This window comes from Glossina fuscipes, unplaced genomic scaffold (genome assembly GCF_014805625.2).
Source record: "Glossina fuscipes isolate IAEA_lab_2018 unplaced genomic scaffold, Yale_Gfus_2 61, whole genome shotgun sequence".
In the NCBI taxonomy this organism is placed as follows: Eukaryota; Metazoa; Arthropoda; class Insecta; order Diptera; family Glossinidae; genus Glossina; species Glossina fuscipes.
Genome location: NW_023998433.1, coordinates 2497723 through 2513711, shown reverse-complemented (window position 1 = coordinate 2513711; position 15989 = coordinate 2497723). Strand labels below are relative to the sequence as shown.

At 32.7% G+C, this 15989-nt stretch overlaps 1 protein-coding gene across 1 annotated transcript in view; it reads right to left on the bottom strand.

Annotated features, from left to right (window-relative positions):
• Positions 1-15989, bottom strand: part of LOC119637780 — a 102150-nt gene that overhangs the window by 19377 nt on the left and 66784 nt on the right. Inside the window, exon 9 of the mRNA XM_038034063.1 lies at positions 8817-9004. Coding sequence (XP_037889991.1) covers positions 8817-9004 — 188 coding nt within the window. The remainder of the gene's footprint in view (positions 1-8816; positions 9005-15989) is intronic.

Here is a 15989-nt window from a genome sequence, read left to right as displayed (position 1 = left end):
TGTAGTTGCTGCGTTACAGTTTCTTTCCTTTTATCGTCCCATTCGTTCATTTCTTGTCTATTTCTGTCACTAGGTTATATCGGTTTGAATTGTTAATTTGAAGGCGTTGTAATAACGAACGTAAACTAGGTCTTTCTTAACATTTTTTTTACACGGCCGCGCGGATATCATACACATTTCGTGCATAAACGTGCATGTATTTACATGCCTTTGACACTTCGTCATTAACTAACAAAATTTTAGCAGTAAGCTTTCATTTTATATTTATATTTCTCTTTGTTGTCTATTGTTGTTGTTGTTGTTGTTGTTTTTGCTTATTCACCTTTTCCTTTGGTTGCAAATATTTATAATATTTATTTACGCTTTCGTTTCGTTTACTGTCTACATGATTCCTATTTAGTTATGTTGTTATAATTTTTGTTAAGCGCCCTTGGATGTGGATGGCATACATGGCTCTTCTTCTAATATTAATATTTAATGAGCTTCAAGCTCCTATTATTTGCAACACTTTAATGGTACACTAAAGAAATGATTAAAAGTGAATGATATGGGAATGACCCAAATGTATAATGCAACTGATTAAATAAACTTAAAAGACTTAAGTGTATTTAAGAAATGCCACAACATAGATTCGTGTTAGTATTTGACACTGATACATACAAATAATGCTAAAATATTATAAATTATTTTTTTTTAATTAAACGCTCTCTAGAGAAAAATAAACGAATCAGATGCAATTTTTGATATTTTTTGCATAAAATACATGAACACATGTAAATATATATGCGTATATAATAACATATACAAAATATATATTTGAAGAATTCACCCATGAGAAAAGAAAACTCGAAACTTTTTTTGAGCGTACTTTTCATAAAATTAAATGCTCATTCGGAAAAAAATAAAAGTATGTCGTAATAGCTTCAATTTTTAATCAAAGTATTGCCCATGACTGTCTACCACATGTTTTCATCTTTATGGCTTTAGCCGTCTTTTCGACGTCGCCACCATGTCGATTAATTTTTTCATATCATATCAGAAGAATCAAGATGAATCTTAAACGACGTGCTTGTCCGAGTTTTAAACAACTATTTTATCATAACTTTTAGTAAATTGAAGTCATTTTTCGTTTAATCTTTCCGCATTTGCATCAGCTGATGTCGGTAATGTTCGCACACATGATCTTCCGTTTTCTCCAAGTGTAGATTATGAAGGCGGGCGGAATCACCGATATTAATGTTTGCCGGAGTTTAGCGCGTGATTTTACGCAGTAGCCAAGTTTTCCTCTCCGCTTATAATGTGATGCAAAAATCTTTTTCTCATTTCGCTGTCGGAAGGGATTGGTGGTCACATAGTGAAGACTTGCGGCTTCAGTTCGTGCTCCAATCAATCTCACTGCTTTTGAGACATTCTGATTCAAGTACCTTCAAATCTTCAATTCGAATTTTCAAACTTACTCTTCTGATTCTTCTTACGTGTTCTCTATTTGCAGAGTCGAGAGACTCTTCTTGTAACTATAGAAATTGGAAAGCATGTAACTTTTATTATTCAACTGTAATCACCAACAGCGATCGATGTTTTTCGGACTCGCGGAAATCGAGTTTGCCTGGCTAAGATTACAAACACTATTGTGTAAAACCTAAAGATAGTAGTAGTTCGATATAAAGTAGTCAGAGTATTATTTGGTACGAAAGAGTGTTATTACTACAATAATTATGAAATGATCCGCAGTTAGTTTTCAGTCGTATGCTATTAACCAAGCCCGTTGATTGTGTAGGCGAAATAACCATTTTCTACCCACTTTCTTCCCTGAAAGGTAGCTTCCATCGTAAAAGCATTCTTCTGATAATTAAAAATTTTCCTGTCTTGCAATAATTTATGCTGTGTTCTAACAAGTTTGGTACATATCCCATGGGTTGGCTTGGAGTCAGGTAGATGAACGATCTTGTCGATGTAGCGTTAATTGATTTTAGTACAAACCGTAAAAAAAGAATATTAAGAGCACACTTAGCAACAATGTCATGTATTTGTTCTTCAATTGCAATATTTACAAAATTTATTCCATTTATTATTATTACAATTTCCATTTGTTTAAATAACCAAAAATGAAAAAAAAAAAAGCATTGAAATTATTTTTTAAAGAAACTGCATAGTAAAAGATGTATCTCGCTTATCAGAATGACTTACTTATGAATTAAGAACAAACTTTATCATGAGTACATACATGAATGTATTATACCGTCGCTTATGGGTAACGCATAAAGTGACTGGATACGGCGACAACAATATAAAAAAGGTCATGAATGAGCAAAAAAACTAAGAAGTGAAAAAATCTGCTAAAATTTTAAACAATACAAAGTAAACATGATAAGTAAGAGAAAAAATAGAAAATAAAGTGCGGAAGGGGTTATTGCGAAAAATAACAAAATAAAAGAGAAACTTTTTGTATATGTGCTGTACAGGTGGGCGTTAAGCGAGTGCTCAAAATACAAAGATCAGACACCATTGGCATCATTACAATGGAGGTGAATTGCATGCCTGCGCACATCCATATATATATATATATATATATATATATATATATATAAGTACATATATATAAGTACAATGCAATGGCATGCATGAAAGTTACATGTATTATAAATGCATGTAGATGTACGTATGTCATACCAATTCAAATAATCATAATGATAGTAAGGAGATGTGCGCTTGGAGCAGCGCTTGGTAAGAAGGTAAAAATGTTTTAAGTCAATGAAGAAAGGGAAAATAAATAAAAAAGTATAAAATAAAACCGAATTAAGGACAAAGAGATGCACAGCATTGCAAGAGAGTGAGCGTTTCAGACCGACTCCATGAAAACCCTGCCATTATCTAGCTATAGTGAGCAATAGCAAAGAACGTAAAATGTTAGAGACCTTTCAAAATTTATCAAAACAATTTGATTTTTTTGTTGTTAGCTCTAACACTGCAAAAGCTATCATATGCTCGCGTCCAAGAATATGTTTAAAAGCATATCACATTGTCTCATATCTGTAGTTAGATAACGACAACTTCGTATAGTCGCACTCATTATGTTCCTCACTCATATGTATAAAATATATATATTGTCCTCTACGTACGTCATGACTTCTGCCCATCAATCTATACGTCTACACGTATGTATGCATACAGGTATACGGATATATAATATTCAGCGGGACAGCATTTCATGTCCTTATGTGGCCGTGAAGTTTGTTGGCTCAGCGTATAGCCCTTGTCGTATGCACGCGTGCTTACAAACACATACATGGTGAACATGAAACAGTTTTAACTCTTACTCAACGGCATTGTGTTAAATTACATTGTGCCACAGTAAAAATAACAAATATGAATTTCATTTATAGTCAAGTGAAATCTTGTAAGTCTTGCTTTCTTTTTTTGATTTTTCTGTTTTTTTTTTTATTCATACTATTAAAGGGGAGAAAATATACGCACTTTTGATAACATTGTGTGCTTTTCTCGTTCTCGTTCTCGTTCTCGTTCTCGTTCTCGTTCTTTTATTTTTTCGTTTTCTCTCTTGAAATTATTACAAATGCCCCGTGGAAATATTTTTATACAAATTTGTCCTCATATGTGTTCATTGCCTACAAGTGTGTACGCATGCATTAAGTCAATTTCTTTTCATGCAAATAAAAAAGAGAGCAGGAAAATGAAGAAAAACGAAAGGACTTAAAAGAATGAAATAAAAATAAGTTAATAAATTGACCCGTTAAAGCTTAAAGCTACGCATTTATACGTAATAGATTTGCGAAGAATTTTTTATAAGGAACACTTTGTAAATTTCATTTTTTAAATCCAAATATCCCTTTGACAAGAATTTCCCTGAGTCTGAGAATAACATTACCCACAGTTAATAAATTTAAATAAAAAGTGTGTCTAGCCTAAAATCATTTATATTTATAATTACAGATAGATGAGATAGATAGATGAATAAGAATTGAAAAGTAACGAACGAATACTTGAACAAATGTTTTGATGATTAGCTTTTCTAAGAGAAAAGAAAACTTTTATAAAAAAATATTATATCTTTGCTGGCAGTTCCTACTTAATAATAATAATAACAAATTGCACGTATATGATGTGCAGAGAAGGAATCTTTAAAAAACGATGCAACAAGTTTCTGTAAAATTGCGCAAAGTAGCCTCAAGAAGTCCAAGATTCAGCCAAGCTGATTTTCATGCTTGTCATTTGATAACTAGAAGTAGAAACACAAATGTTAAACAAAAAAACCGCATCACAAAGGCCTTGAAAAATTTTAAATCCAGGACAATTTCTGAACCATTCATTTCGCTGGACAGAACCCGTGATTTTTTTATGTTTTGAAACAATACAGAAATAATAACGCAAAGAACATATTGTTTTAAGTGCTCCCAATGAATAAAGTAATAATAGGAACAATTTTTGACAAGGCTGTTCGCACGCTTAACGCTGCGCTTTAAGCTATTGTTAGAATAAAAAAAACATTTCCATAATTTTAACTGATAATGCCGGCCTTGGTACTCCGTTTGATTAGAACTCCGTTTGACAAAACTTTAATTGAGACGATTTTTAATAAAACCGGAAGTTCGTTAAACTTTATAAGACAATCGTCGAAGAGTTTTGATCATTATTGAATGAAGAGATCTTGCGAGATATTACAAATTGCCTTTGTTGTAAAATTGTTTAAACGTATAGCATCTTCTCTCTTTTTTCTTCAGAGAATCTCCTTTAAGGTATCTAATAAATTCACGAGGGACTGTGAAGCAATTTACTTGTCCTGCTGCCGCAAAAATTTCCAACTTCAGAATTCTTTGTGGGGTGCTCTGTTTGATGGGTTATACTCAGATTGATTTGTTTGATCCGTCACTGAATTCTACGCAACTCATTGATGGCACTATTCTACGATCATGCCGCCGGCATTTCTTAAAATGTAAAGATAGAGATAGGCAGTCACCGTGGTTTTCTCTGTGCTGGAAATACTCATATTCCGTCTTTCTGTTTACTTATTGTATATGTATTGTAATATTGAAATCAATTGCTTAGTCATAGCATATTTTTTTTCGATTTGTAACAATGTCTATTACTTTACAGCAGCTATCATACTTTTACTTATAGTTTAGTTCGAAGATATATTGCATCGGCTGCTGAAATAAATGAATAAATAAACAAGTAAGAAAGAGAGATTCAGCGGGGGCCAAATCTCGTATACCCACCACTATGCTTTTCGCATGCTACTCCCCGAGTTCTCCAATTTGATATCCATGTTGCTGGTATTATTACGAAGAAATTAAGCGCGGTGTCTAGCATATTCATTTCAGAAAGGACCCATTTTTAGGCATATAATATATCTTCGTTTGAGGAATGTAGAAAATAGTTTCAAACAATCTGTTTTGTTTGTGTTATAATGATAAGAGAGTGCGTGCAGTTTATGCTCCACTCCCGGCTTCTGCTCTGATCAATTTGGCCCATTTTCAATACCAAACTGCGTGCAAAAATTCCCAATGTTTCTACTAAATTTGAATTCGATATATTAATTTTTGCGACCAGGAAAGTTCCAACAACAACCACCACACAGACACATAGAGCGACAGGCGTGGCTTAATCTATTAAAAATTTCACGCCGATCAAGTGTATACATACTTTATACGGTCTCTGAAGGTCCCTTTTGGGTCTTACATACATTATGAAAAAAAAAAAACATATTCTTTTTATACCCATCCTTCAGTGGTGAGTATAAAAAGGAGCTTATTTATCACCCATGTAGATCTAGTATAGCTATTTTTGTACATGGCCCAGATGTCTGCAGTGTAAGCTATTAATTTCATACAAGCAATATATATATATATATGTACAAAGATAATTTCTCGTTTTTGATTTTCGTGGCTTTTGCTCGAATGTATCCTTATCTCTTACTTGGTACGCGCTACGGAAACAGTTTAAAGTTCCAGCTTAGGTCGAGAAAACAGTACATTTGTTAGGCACATGCTTAGTATTTAAATTAATAAAGGGAAAAATTAATTTTTCATTTTCTCTACGCCATGTATTCTTACATTCTCCTGCGAGATTTTTCGGGCGCTATATTTTAATTAAGATTCTTTAATGTTGTACAAATTAAGGGCTTTCCTGTTTTTTTGATTTTAATACACATATCTCTTTTTGCAATGCGGTACTTGGTGCGAAGAAACAAAAAAAAAAAAAAATTTAGCATCAACTAAATTAATCGTAGCCAAGCTGCGTGTCTATATTTATAGGTGTATAATTGACGGATTAGTTTAATTGATATTTATTCACATTTTCTTTTCCATAAAAACTATTATTGTTTTGAAATTCTTCCCCTTTACAATTGAAGTAATAAATTTAAGAAATAGTTCGAAACAGTTTTAGCAAAAACATAAATAGATGGTTCAGTTGCCAAATCAGTTAACTCCATAAAACAAGACAAACACATTGAGAAAAACTGTAAAATATTACATGTTATTTTTGAAAATTCTTTTCAAGTTAAAAATTAAAAAATACGATGTAGACTGTATTATTGCAAACGTCTATAAAGTATAAGATGGAATATACTTGGAGTAATTGTTGTTATTACTAAAATTTTTTCGTGATTGGGGGAGTTAACCGATTTGGCAACTGAGAGAAAATTATTATTAGTTCAAATTCAGTCTTTCAATTATTCTTTTATTACGGAAAAATGTCATTATATAAACATATGTTTTATTAAAGAATTTCAGAATTTCAAGAAGTCCATCATATCTTTCCTCTTTTTCCTTGTCGCTGTTCTCCCTGTTGAATGCAACATAGACTGGATCACAATTTTTCGATATAGTGGTCTACCTGCTACACTTTTTCGTATATTTATGGCACTAAATTCGGTATCTTCGTTAAAGTCATACTCAAATTTTATCAGATGGGGTCTCGACTTTCCCTGTAACTGATACTTTTCTATTATTGGTAGAATTTTCTAAAGTGCTTGTAGAGAAAAAGTCCTGACGCGTCATGGGAACCCTATGAAACGGACCCTATGACGGGTTACGGGTTACAGGCTTTTATTGTATTATACCAATCATCTGGCGAAAAGATATTCTGAACTTTTTCTACATGAGATTCGATGATAGCAAATTGTAAATCATCAGGCAAGTAACTGCGTCCACTTTCCAGGAATTTCATTTCAGTTGATTTAGCTTATATTTCTGTACTTTGAACCAAATTCCAATAAACTTAAAACAGTTTTAATATATCTACATGTCCCGAGTAGGTTATTATTATTATTATTATTATTTTTTTATAGTTTTTTGCACAAATCTTTATATACTTGATGATATAAACATATTATAGTATCGAAAATTATTTATTATTCAGTGGTCAAAACGGTTTTGTCATTTAGTGGTGTTAATACTTATTCTTATTAGAGAAATTCGTTTTGAATATGTCCAGTTAGGAGCTTATGAAGTGGTTTGATATTAAAATTTAATAAAATCCCGAAAATGGAGTTAACCGATTTGCAACGGAACCATCCAAATGTAGTTGAGATCTGCTTAAAAAATATGTCTGCTTTATTTAACGTAAATTTGAATTAATTATTGCTACGATAAAATTATGAGAGTATCAGTTACTTATCAAAATTTAAGGGTACTAGCCGTTTTTTACCAATGACGATGCTTATATATTATATATAAAAGTCAACTTTGACCTTTAAGAAAATTTCATTTTGCAATATCTGTTTACCCTCTCTGCCGATTCATTTGGTTTTACATTATGTTTATAGCTTATGAATGGTATATGTATTCGTGTTCGCCCAAAGAAGGGACAAAGAGGGGAATCGAAAGTGGGAGAAACGAGAGAAAATGGGGTCAGGGAAAAAGTTAATATATTATGCTCCTCAAAGCAAAATAGTGAGTACTGCTTTTTTAAATCAGATCGGAAAACTGAAAATATTTCCACTTGAAAGCGAAAAAGAATTTAATGCAAATGTTAGAATTACAAGCAGAGAAAATATAATTGAATTGTAAATATGAACAGCAGCAGCAGCAGCAGCAGCAACGGCCAGAATTATAACAGAGCTAGCAACAAAGCAAAAGCACCACCGTAAAGTTAAGCTAAGCATGAGAAAACAAAAACTGCTGTTGTTGTTCAACAGCAAGAGCACAAACAGAAACGGGTGCAAAGAAAACTACTAATACACACGTACGGATACATACACATAACAAACTAACAACATTTCACAAGTCATTTGCATACAAACCAACACAAGCGAAACTTTAAGTTGATGTTCTACGGAGGAGGGAAAAAAAACAATAAAAAAAAAACCGGTAAATGTATTAAAGTGTTGGTCTTACATTAAAAAAACCAAAGGAAAAGGACCATTTTTCGGGGTAATGTGAGTTTATGTTGTTGTACAGTGTTGTAATTCCCACAATGCACATATCGTATAAACACATATAAACATAAAAGAGGAAAAACTAACAGAAAGTTTTTAGGGTTTTGTGTGTGTTGTACTTTTTGCGTACCTTACTCCCTTCTACGAAAAAAAAAGACAAAAAAAAGAAGTACAATAAAGCAAAGGAGGTGTCAGTCAACACAAAGTTTATGGTATATGGTACATGTTTATACTTGCTGGTTTATATATGAATGTATGCATCAGTATAAATGCAAGTGTGCATGTAAATGCAAGTGTGAGTGCTTGTGTTGGCGTAGAATATTTAATATTGGGCCAAAAAAAAAAGCGAAAAAAATCACATTAGATATGCATGGTATGAGTAAAGACCGTTTTTGTGAAATATGCTGAAGAGTTTACTCACCCTTCCTAACGTGTTGTTGTCGTGTATAGCTTGTTGTAGTATTTGCAAATTGTAGCTGGTGAATGATAACCAAATTAGGTCGCCTGGATAACCATGGAAATGGTATGTGCATGTTGTATTTGGCGGTAATGTATGACGTGGACTAACTATACGGCCCATACGGCCTCGACGTGAAAATAAGACATCATCTGAAAAGAGATAAAAAAAAGGAAAAAAAGAAAAGAAAAACCACGAAGTTAAAAATAAATTTAAATCAAATTTAAGAAAATTTTTTTACAAATTCTTCTAAGCTCAGTTTCTTACATACATATAAGCAAGATAAACCATTTCCGTTTTACAATTAAATTTCAGTTATTCAATTACCGACTTTCGTGAGATGCAATCAATTAAACTGAATTGCTTCAAATATCTTGTTTTCTATGAGAGTAAAACAAAAAAAAAAAAACACTACTCATTTTCTTGCTCGTAGTTTCCTGTTTCCATTAAATTAATCCTTGACCCACATGCTCTTAATATCAATCAGTTGTATTATTTCGCGTTTTTCCAGTTGTGCGTGTATTTCTGAGATTAGGTTTTTAATGTTAATGAGAAAAACTGAAATGATTTCATTTGAAAAAAAAAAAAAAAAAAAAAAAAAACAGAAGCAAAACAAAGCAAAAGAATCTGTATCTGCTTAAAATATTTCGTATAGTTTTTATCTTGCCCCATGGGGCTGGGTCAGCGACCTTTTACATAATGAGTTTGTAAATGGATTTGGAGATTGTCGAGCTGTATTTCAGATCGATGCTGGTTTTTTGAATGTTGCAGTCATACATGTAAGATTGTCAAGCTCTTTCCAAGCTTTAATCTGCAACAAAATGGAACTAAAGTAAACACATGGCCATCAAGTATACCTTTCGGTCTTGTTTTTTTTTTATCTTTGCGTATAGTTTGCATATACAAATATACGATTAAATAGAATCCATAATCTGCCTCATTTTGAAGTATTTACTCCTGCGTAATGTCAAACTTTGAAAGTCAATAACGGACGAATAACTTTGTGTTACCTTTACAATGCTTATTATACAATCTTTTTATAAAAATTGCATTTTCATGAAGTTGTGTTGGTCTACAAGCACTACAGCGGCAAATGAAAATCATTTTAATCATCACGTTCAGTGAATAGCTTAAGGTCTGATAAGTAGTTGCATAATCGTGGCATACATTTGGTAATTTTCTCCTTCTCCAAAATACAAAGATTGAAAAGATCGATTCTTCGCCCCTGTCAGCGCGGTTTCGTGTGATTTCAATGACTTCGGTATCGCGGTAGTCCACCTATGGGTTCTTTTTTGTACAAATTAAAACAAGATAAGGGTAGTAGCATTGTTCGACCTCTAGCCTGAATTCCTCACATCCCCCTCCCCCGCTACCTTTAGTCCATAGAAAACATCGCACGAGTTTCTTATTAAATAAAAAAAAGCAAAAAAAAAAAGGAAATACGTATATAAAAAATGTCATAGTTTCAAAACTATTTTATTTCGAATTCAAACAGTTTCCATATCCATAATTTTCAACCGATCAGTAAGTTAAAATTGTTAACTATGTTATTGACTGACCGATTGAAATCATTTTTTCGTTAAACTTCGAGATATGTGTCGTAGATGTTACATAAAACGTCAAACAATAAGTGTTTAGCAGGACGTATAGGTGTGTCTAATACAACTGTAATATGTAAAGTAATATCGGAATGTTTGAAATTTTGATACAATTTCCCTTAAAGGTCAGTGGATTTTAATTGTATATTTTCTACAGCCAAGTTGACGCTTGAGCTGCATTTGCTAATATAGCAAGGCTTGTTGTCATAGTAATACATTTATCTGTTATAGAAAAATCGTCTTTTATTTTGGCGAAAAAAAAAAAAACGAAATCACACAATCTAATATCTGAAACTCATATGGATACGTCAGTAGTCGTCTAGCGCCTGTATGCGTATGGAGCGATGTATTATTTAACACACTTATATATTGATATCTGCCATGCTCGTTGATTTTTCGTCATTTCTTTTTCACTTTCTGTCGCTTTCTTTAAACTTGGTCCGTGGGATTGAATTAAAAAGGTCTGGGCAAAGTTCTGTAGATGCCATCGCACCATGACATAGCAGAGACGGATATATGTAGTGAATATATCTAAATTATGGGAATAATGTAATTAATAAATGCTTTCAACTTTCGAGCTGGCGATGAGTAATAATAATTTAACTATGTGTGCATTGTGGCACTCTGGTTAGAAATTATTTTCGAGTACCTGTAACGTAATGATTGTCGAGCGTGTTTCATAACAGCGAGCAGATATATGCGGCTTATTCAAATTTAATTAATTCTTTTAATATATTCTTTCATTTAATGCAATCCATTTATTTCTATGCGCCTGTTTGTGTTTACGTAAAACTTCTACAGCGAACACATTAACACACCAAATAATTCTATATCGATACAATTACAACTTAATTAATTCTATCAAAAAATGACATAAAAAAGCGCGTATACAATCTCGTTGTAAATAAACATTTATGTAAACATCCATGTCTGTATTTATGTGTAATTAAATAATATCTAATTTATTAAATTATATCTGTTTGTAAAAGCACACGTTAACACAGACATATCGGGAACTTTTGTCCAGGATTACAAAATATAAATATAAAAATTTTAAATAAAACTAATAAAAAAAAAAAAAAAAAACGGCTCATATATTGAATTGGAAAAGAAGCAATTTCAATGTGAATTTCCCTCCCCCCTTTTTTTCTTCTTCCTTCTTTAGCCAAACTAATTGCCTTAATGTACGTGAAAGAGAAGGCAAAATGGGAAGGAAAAGTGCATTGAAATTCTCTAAAATATCTTCCTATTGGAAATTATTAAAATAGATTAACCAACACCTTCTCGATTAATTCAAAATTTCTTTGTCATTGCTCAAAAGAAAAAAAAAAAAAATGTCTCTGTTTACCACGCTAACACATGGCATATCGTCATACATTATAGGCGGTGTTTGTATGTTGCTTATTGCTTTACGGTAATATAAAATTGCAAGTGAAATAGTAAACTAAGTGGCTTTGCCTAATAAAGTAGTAGTGTAGTAGCAATAGTTCATATAGAAAGCAATCTCTAATAAATAATAATACAAAAATTAAAATAAACTTCAAATGAAATTTTCATTGTATGTAATGTATAAGTGTGGTTGGTTGGCTTCTATCCGTATAGTGTTGTTTTAATATTGTGGTTTTTATTTCCATGGATTTTCTGCTGTACAAACACATGCACACCACGTATGGTGTGTTTTATTAGAATTTGCAATTAAAATTAATTAAAAAGTTTGCATTTGTGTATACCTATGTATGCATGTGTATATATATATGTGTTGCATCCATGAAAAGAAAAAATTTTACAATAAATTTATGCTAAACTTTAATATATATATATATATATACGTAGATACGTAAGTGGATTCCATATAGACATACATCTATACGTAAGTGGGAGAAGATTATTGGTTGATTTAAAATTTAAAGAAAAGCGAAATAACAAAATTTCGCCTAAATATTTTCATTAAAAATTAAAAAACAGAAAAAAGATGTTTATTGTGGTGGTCATGTATGAATGCTTGTCGTTGCATTAGTTGCTGCTCTTGATGTTGTTTTTGTTATTATTATTATTATTATTATTATTTTTGTTTTTAGGAACTGCCATGTATACCATAGGCTTACATTCAGGAAAATGTGGTAATAGTTCAAATCCTTTGAACTGACTTGGACAAAGGCGTGCCTACAACCATTTATATATACATATGCACACGTATGCATGAACACATGCTCAGATTTATAAATGCACATATAACTTATTAACTATAAATTTCGTACATGTACCCCCTAACTAAAACTATTCCCATCATTTGAACGCATACCCTCCTCGTTTTTTACATTATCATTCTCTCTCTCTCTCTCTCTCTCTCTCTCTATCTCTTTCTCTCTCTCTCTTTGTTTCGTTTTCATTTTGCCTTTCTCTGGCTCTCTTTTTCTCTTTATGAGAATTTTTAAAACAAGCGCAAATACATACAAAATATAATTTTTTGTTAACAAAATAGAAATTTTCATGAAACTGAAATGCAATCTATAAATTTGTTTAGTTTAGTTGTTGTTTGCCTAGTTTCGGGATTTTTTTTAATGCGTGCGCATATACACATGTGTTTTAATGCTTTTACAGATCATTTTTTTTCTGGTTGCATTTTTAATCAATCATATTATTTTTAATTGCTTCGCATAAGTATACGAGGATAACAGTATGTGCAAACATTTGTATTTATTATGAACGATATGTAGAATGAATAAATAAACACAAAAATATTGTAGACATTAATTGAAATATAAATGGAATAATTGTTAAACGAACAAAGTAATAAAAAGAGGATAAAATAAGAAAAGAATAGAAAATCGAATGATGTAATTAAATTTTTTGCAATTTTAAATACAATCGCACGTTTCTTCAAACTGTGGGCTTTTTTTATTTCTTCTGCTCTATGATAACGACATAATATTTGATTTAACTTCTTTCGACATTTCGAGTATTGATAAAATAGCGCGAGTTTGAAATACGAGGCATGAGTTACTGTTGAGATATATGTGGAGACATATGGAGAAACTCAAATAAGTTTCAAACATCAAGCGCCTTAAAACAAATCATTGATCAGTCTTGGGAGTTCTATAGCAGTTAATTGCTAGTTTCAGCGGCTTAACGTTAGAACTACCGATATTCCCCATTTACCCATTTCTACCAAAAGGAATATTGATTTATTTATTTATTTATGTATTTATTTTAATTCTACTTATACATGAAACTCAACTAAACAAATAACAGTCGATTTCAATTGGCACTTAAAGCAAAACTTATATTAAATTAATAATAAAACTTAGTATAAATACAATAAAACAAATAAGAAGGAAAAAAGAAAAACGGCATGTACACAACCAGCATACAGGCACACTTACAACCGGTACAGGACCAAATTGCAAATGAACCCCTAATCGCAAACAGGCACAAGTCTGGCAACCGATAATACTTAACAACAGTTCATTTTCCAATCGTAACGACTTTTAAGGATAAAAGCTAGTTTAAATAAGACATAGGTAAATCGCGCGTATTAAGCAATGTTGCTTTAATGGACTTTAAAGAGTCCGATAACGAGAATAAGTTATAGACGTCATTTAGGTTCTTGCAAACTACTCTGAGCGAATTAAACAGCTCATAATTATATTAGTTTGGGGAAAAAGAAATCCATTATTTTTATATGAACTTCAGGACTTTATTTAACATGCCTCGGATTGTCCGATTTGGGTCAAATATGCACCGTTTTGTTGTATGATTTGTTGCCATTTTAAAGGTAACTTCAAAATGCCTCTCTCATAGAAGTCCTGGTCTCTATTTGCAAAAAACTCTAGTAGTCGACTTTCACAATCCTCCCTAGATTCCAATTTTTTATCATTAAAGAAATTTTGCAATGCAAGAAAAAGATGATAATCGCTTGGTGCCAAGTCCGGACTGTATGGCGGATGCATTAAAACTTCCCAACCAAGCTCCCGAAGTTTCTGGCGAGTCACTGTAGATGTGTGTGGCCTAGCGTTGTCCTGGTGGAACACGACACCTCTCCTGTTGGCCAATTCTGGCCGTTTCTGGTCAATCGCTATCTTCAAACGATCCAGTTGTTGACAGTAGCGATCAGAATTTAGCGTTTGGCCATATGGAAGCAACTCATAATAAATAATCCCCTTCCAGTCCCACCAAATGCATAGCAAAACCTTCCTGGCCGTTAGTCCTGGTTTGACCACCGTTTGACGATCGTTTTCGCACAGGGTTATCGTATGTGATCCATTTCTCATCTCCAGTCACCATCCGTTTAAGAAATGGGTCTATCTCATTCCGTAAGGTAGGGATCATCAAGCTCTTTGGACGACCTTTTTATAAAACCAAGCGCGGACCTAGGTTTGCTTATCGAGAGCTCAATATGCAAGTTAAAACGTAACCTATGATCAAATAGAACGCCTAAATCTGTAATCGAATCGACGTCCTCCAACTTATGCGCATCAATAAAATACTGAGTAATGAATGACTTTCTTCTTGAGAATGAAAGCTTCTTACATTTACTCAGATTTAGTTTCAGAAGATTCAAAGAGCACCATGCAACAAAATTATCCAAATCACCTTGAAGTTGATGTGGTTGCGATTCAACAGAGAAGGAAGAAAACAGTTTGACATCATCAGCATACATTAAGATCTGGCTGGAATTAACCACCGATGGGAGATCGTTAATGTATAAACTAAATAAAATGGGACCTAAGTGACTTCCTTGAGGTACGTCAGACGTAACGGGGAATTCATCCGAGGTGATGAAGTTAAACAAAACTCTGAAGGATCTATTGTGCAGATAAGAGCTTATCCATTTCACTAAGTAGAAAGGGAAGCCAGAGGCTTGGAGTTTAAAGATAAATAAGTTATGGTTAACCATATCAAATGCTTTGCTTAAATCAGTGTAAATAACATCTGTGCGAGAGCCGCTAGAAAAAGCCTTGAAAACATGACAGGTAAACTCTAACAAGTTGGTGACTGTAGATCGCCCTTTACGAAATCCGTGCTGGTGCGGAGAAATATACGAATTAACGGCAAAGGCCAAATGCTGAGTCACAATTCGCTCGAACAACTTGGGCAAGACATTCAACTTGCCAATGCCTCTATAGTTCTCAACAAGTTGTCTACTTCCACTTTTGTGGATAGGAAAAAGGAAACTACATTTCCAACACGAAGGGAAAATACTTCAACTCAAGGACATGTTAAAAATTTTTGAGATCACACCACATAACTCGACAGTGCAAGATTTAAGTACACATGGTGGAATTCCATCAGGTCCAGGCGAACAACTGTATTTTAGAGAACTCAACCCTTTAAAAACGTCATCTTCCGAAATAACCAAGTTAGGTATTGAAACCGAGTTAGTTATAGGATATGGGTAGTTTGCTGATAAGTCGAAATTAGCAATCGAAAAGTTTCGTCGGAAATACTCAGCAAACAGATTTGAGATTTCAAAATCATTCGAGGAATCAGATCCATTAAAAGAAATATGCGAGGGATGTGTGGAAATTTTTTTTTTTTT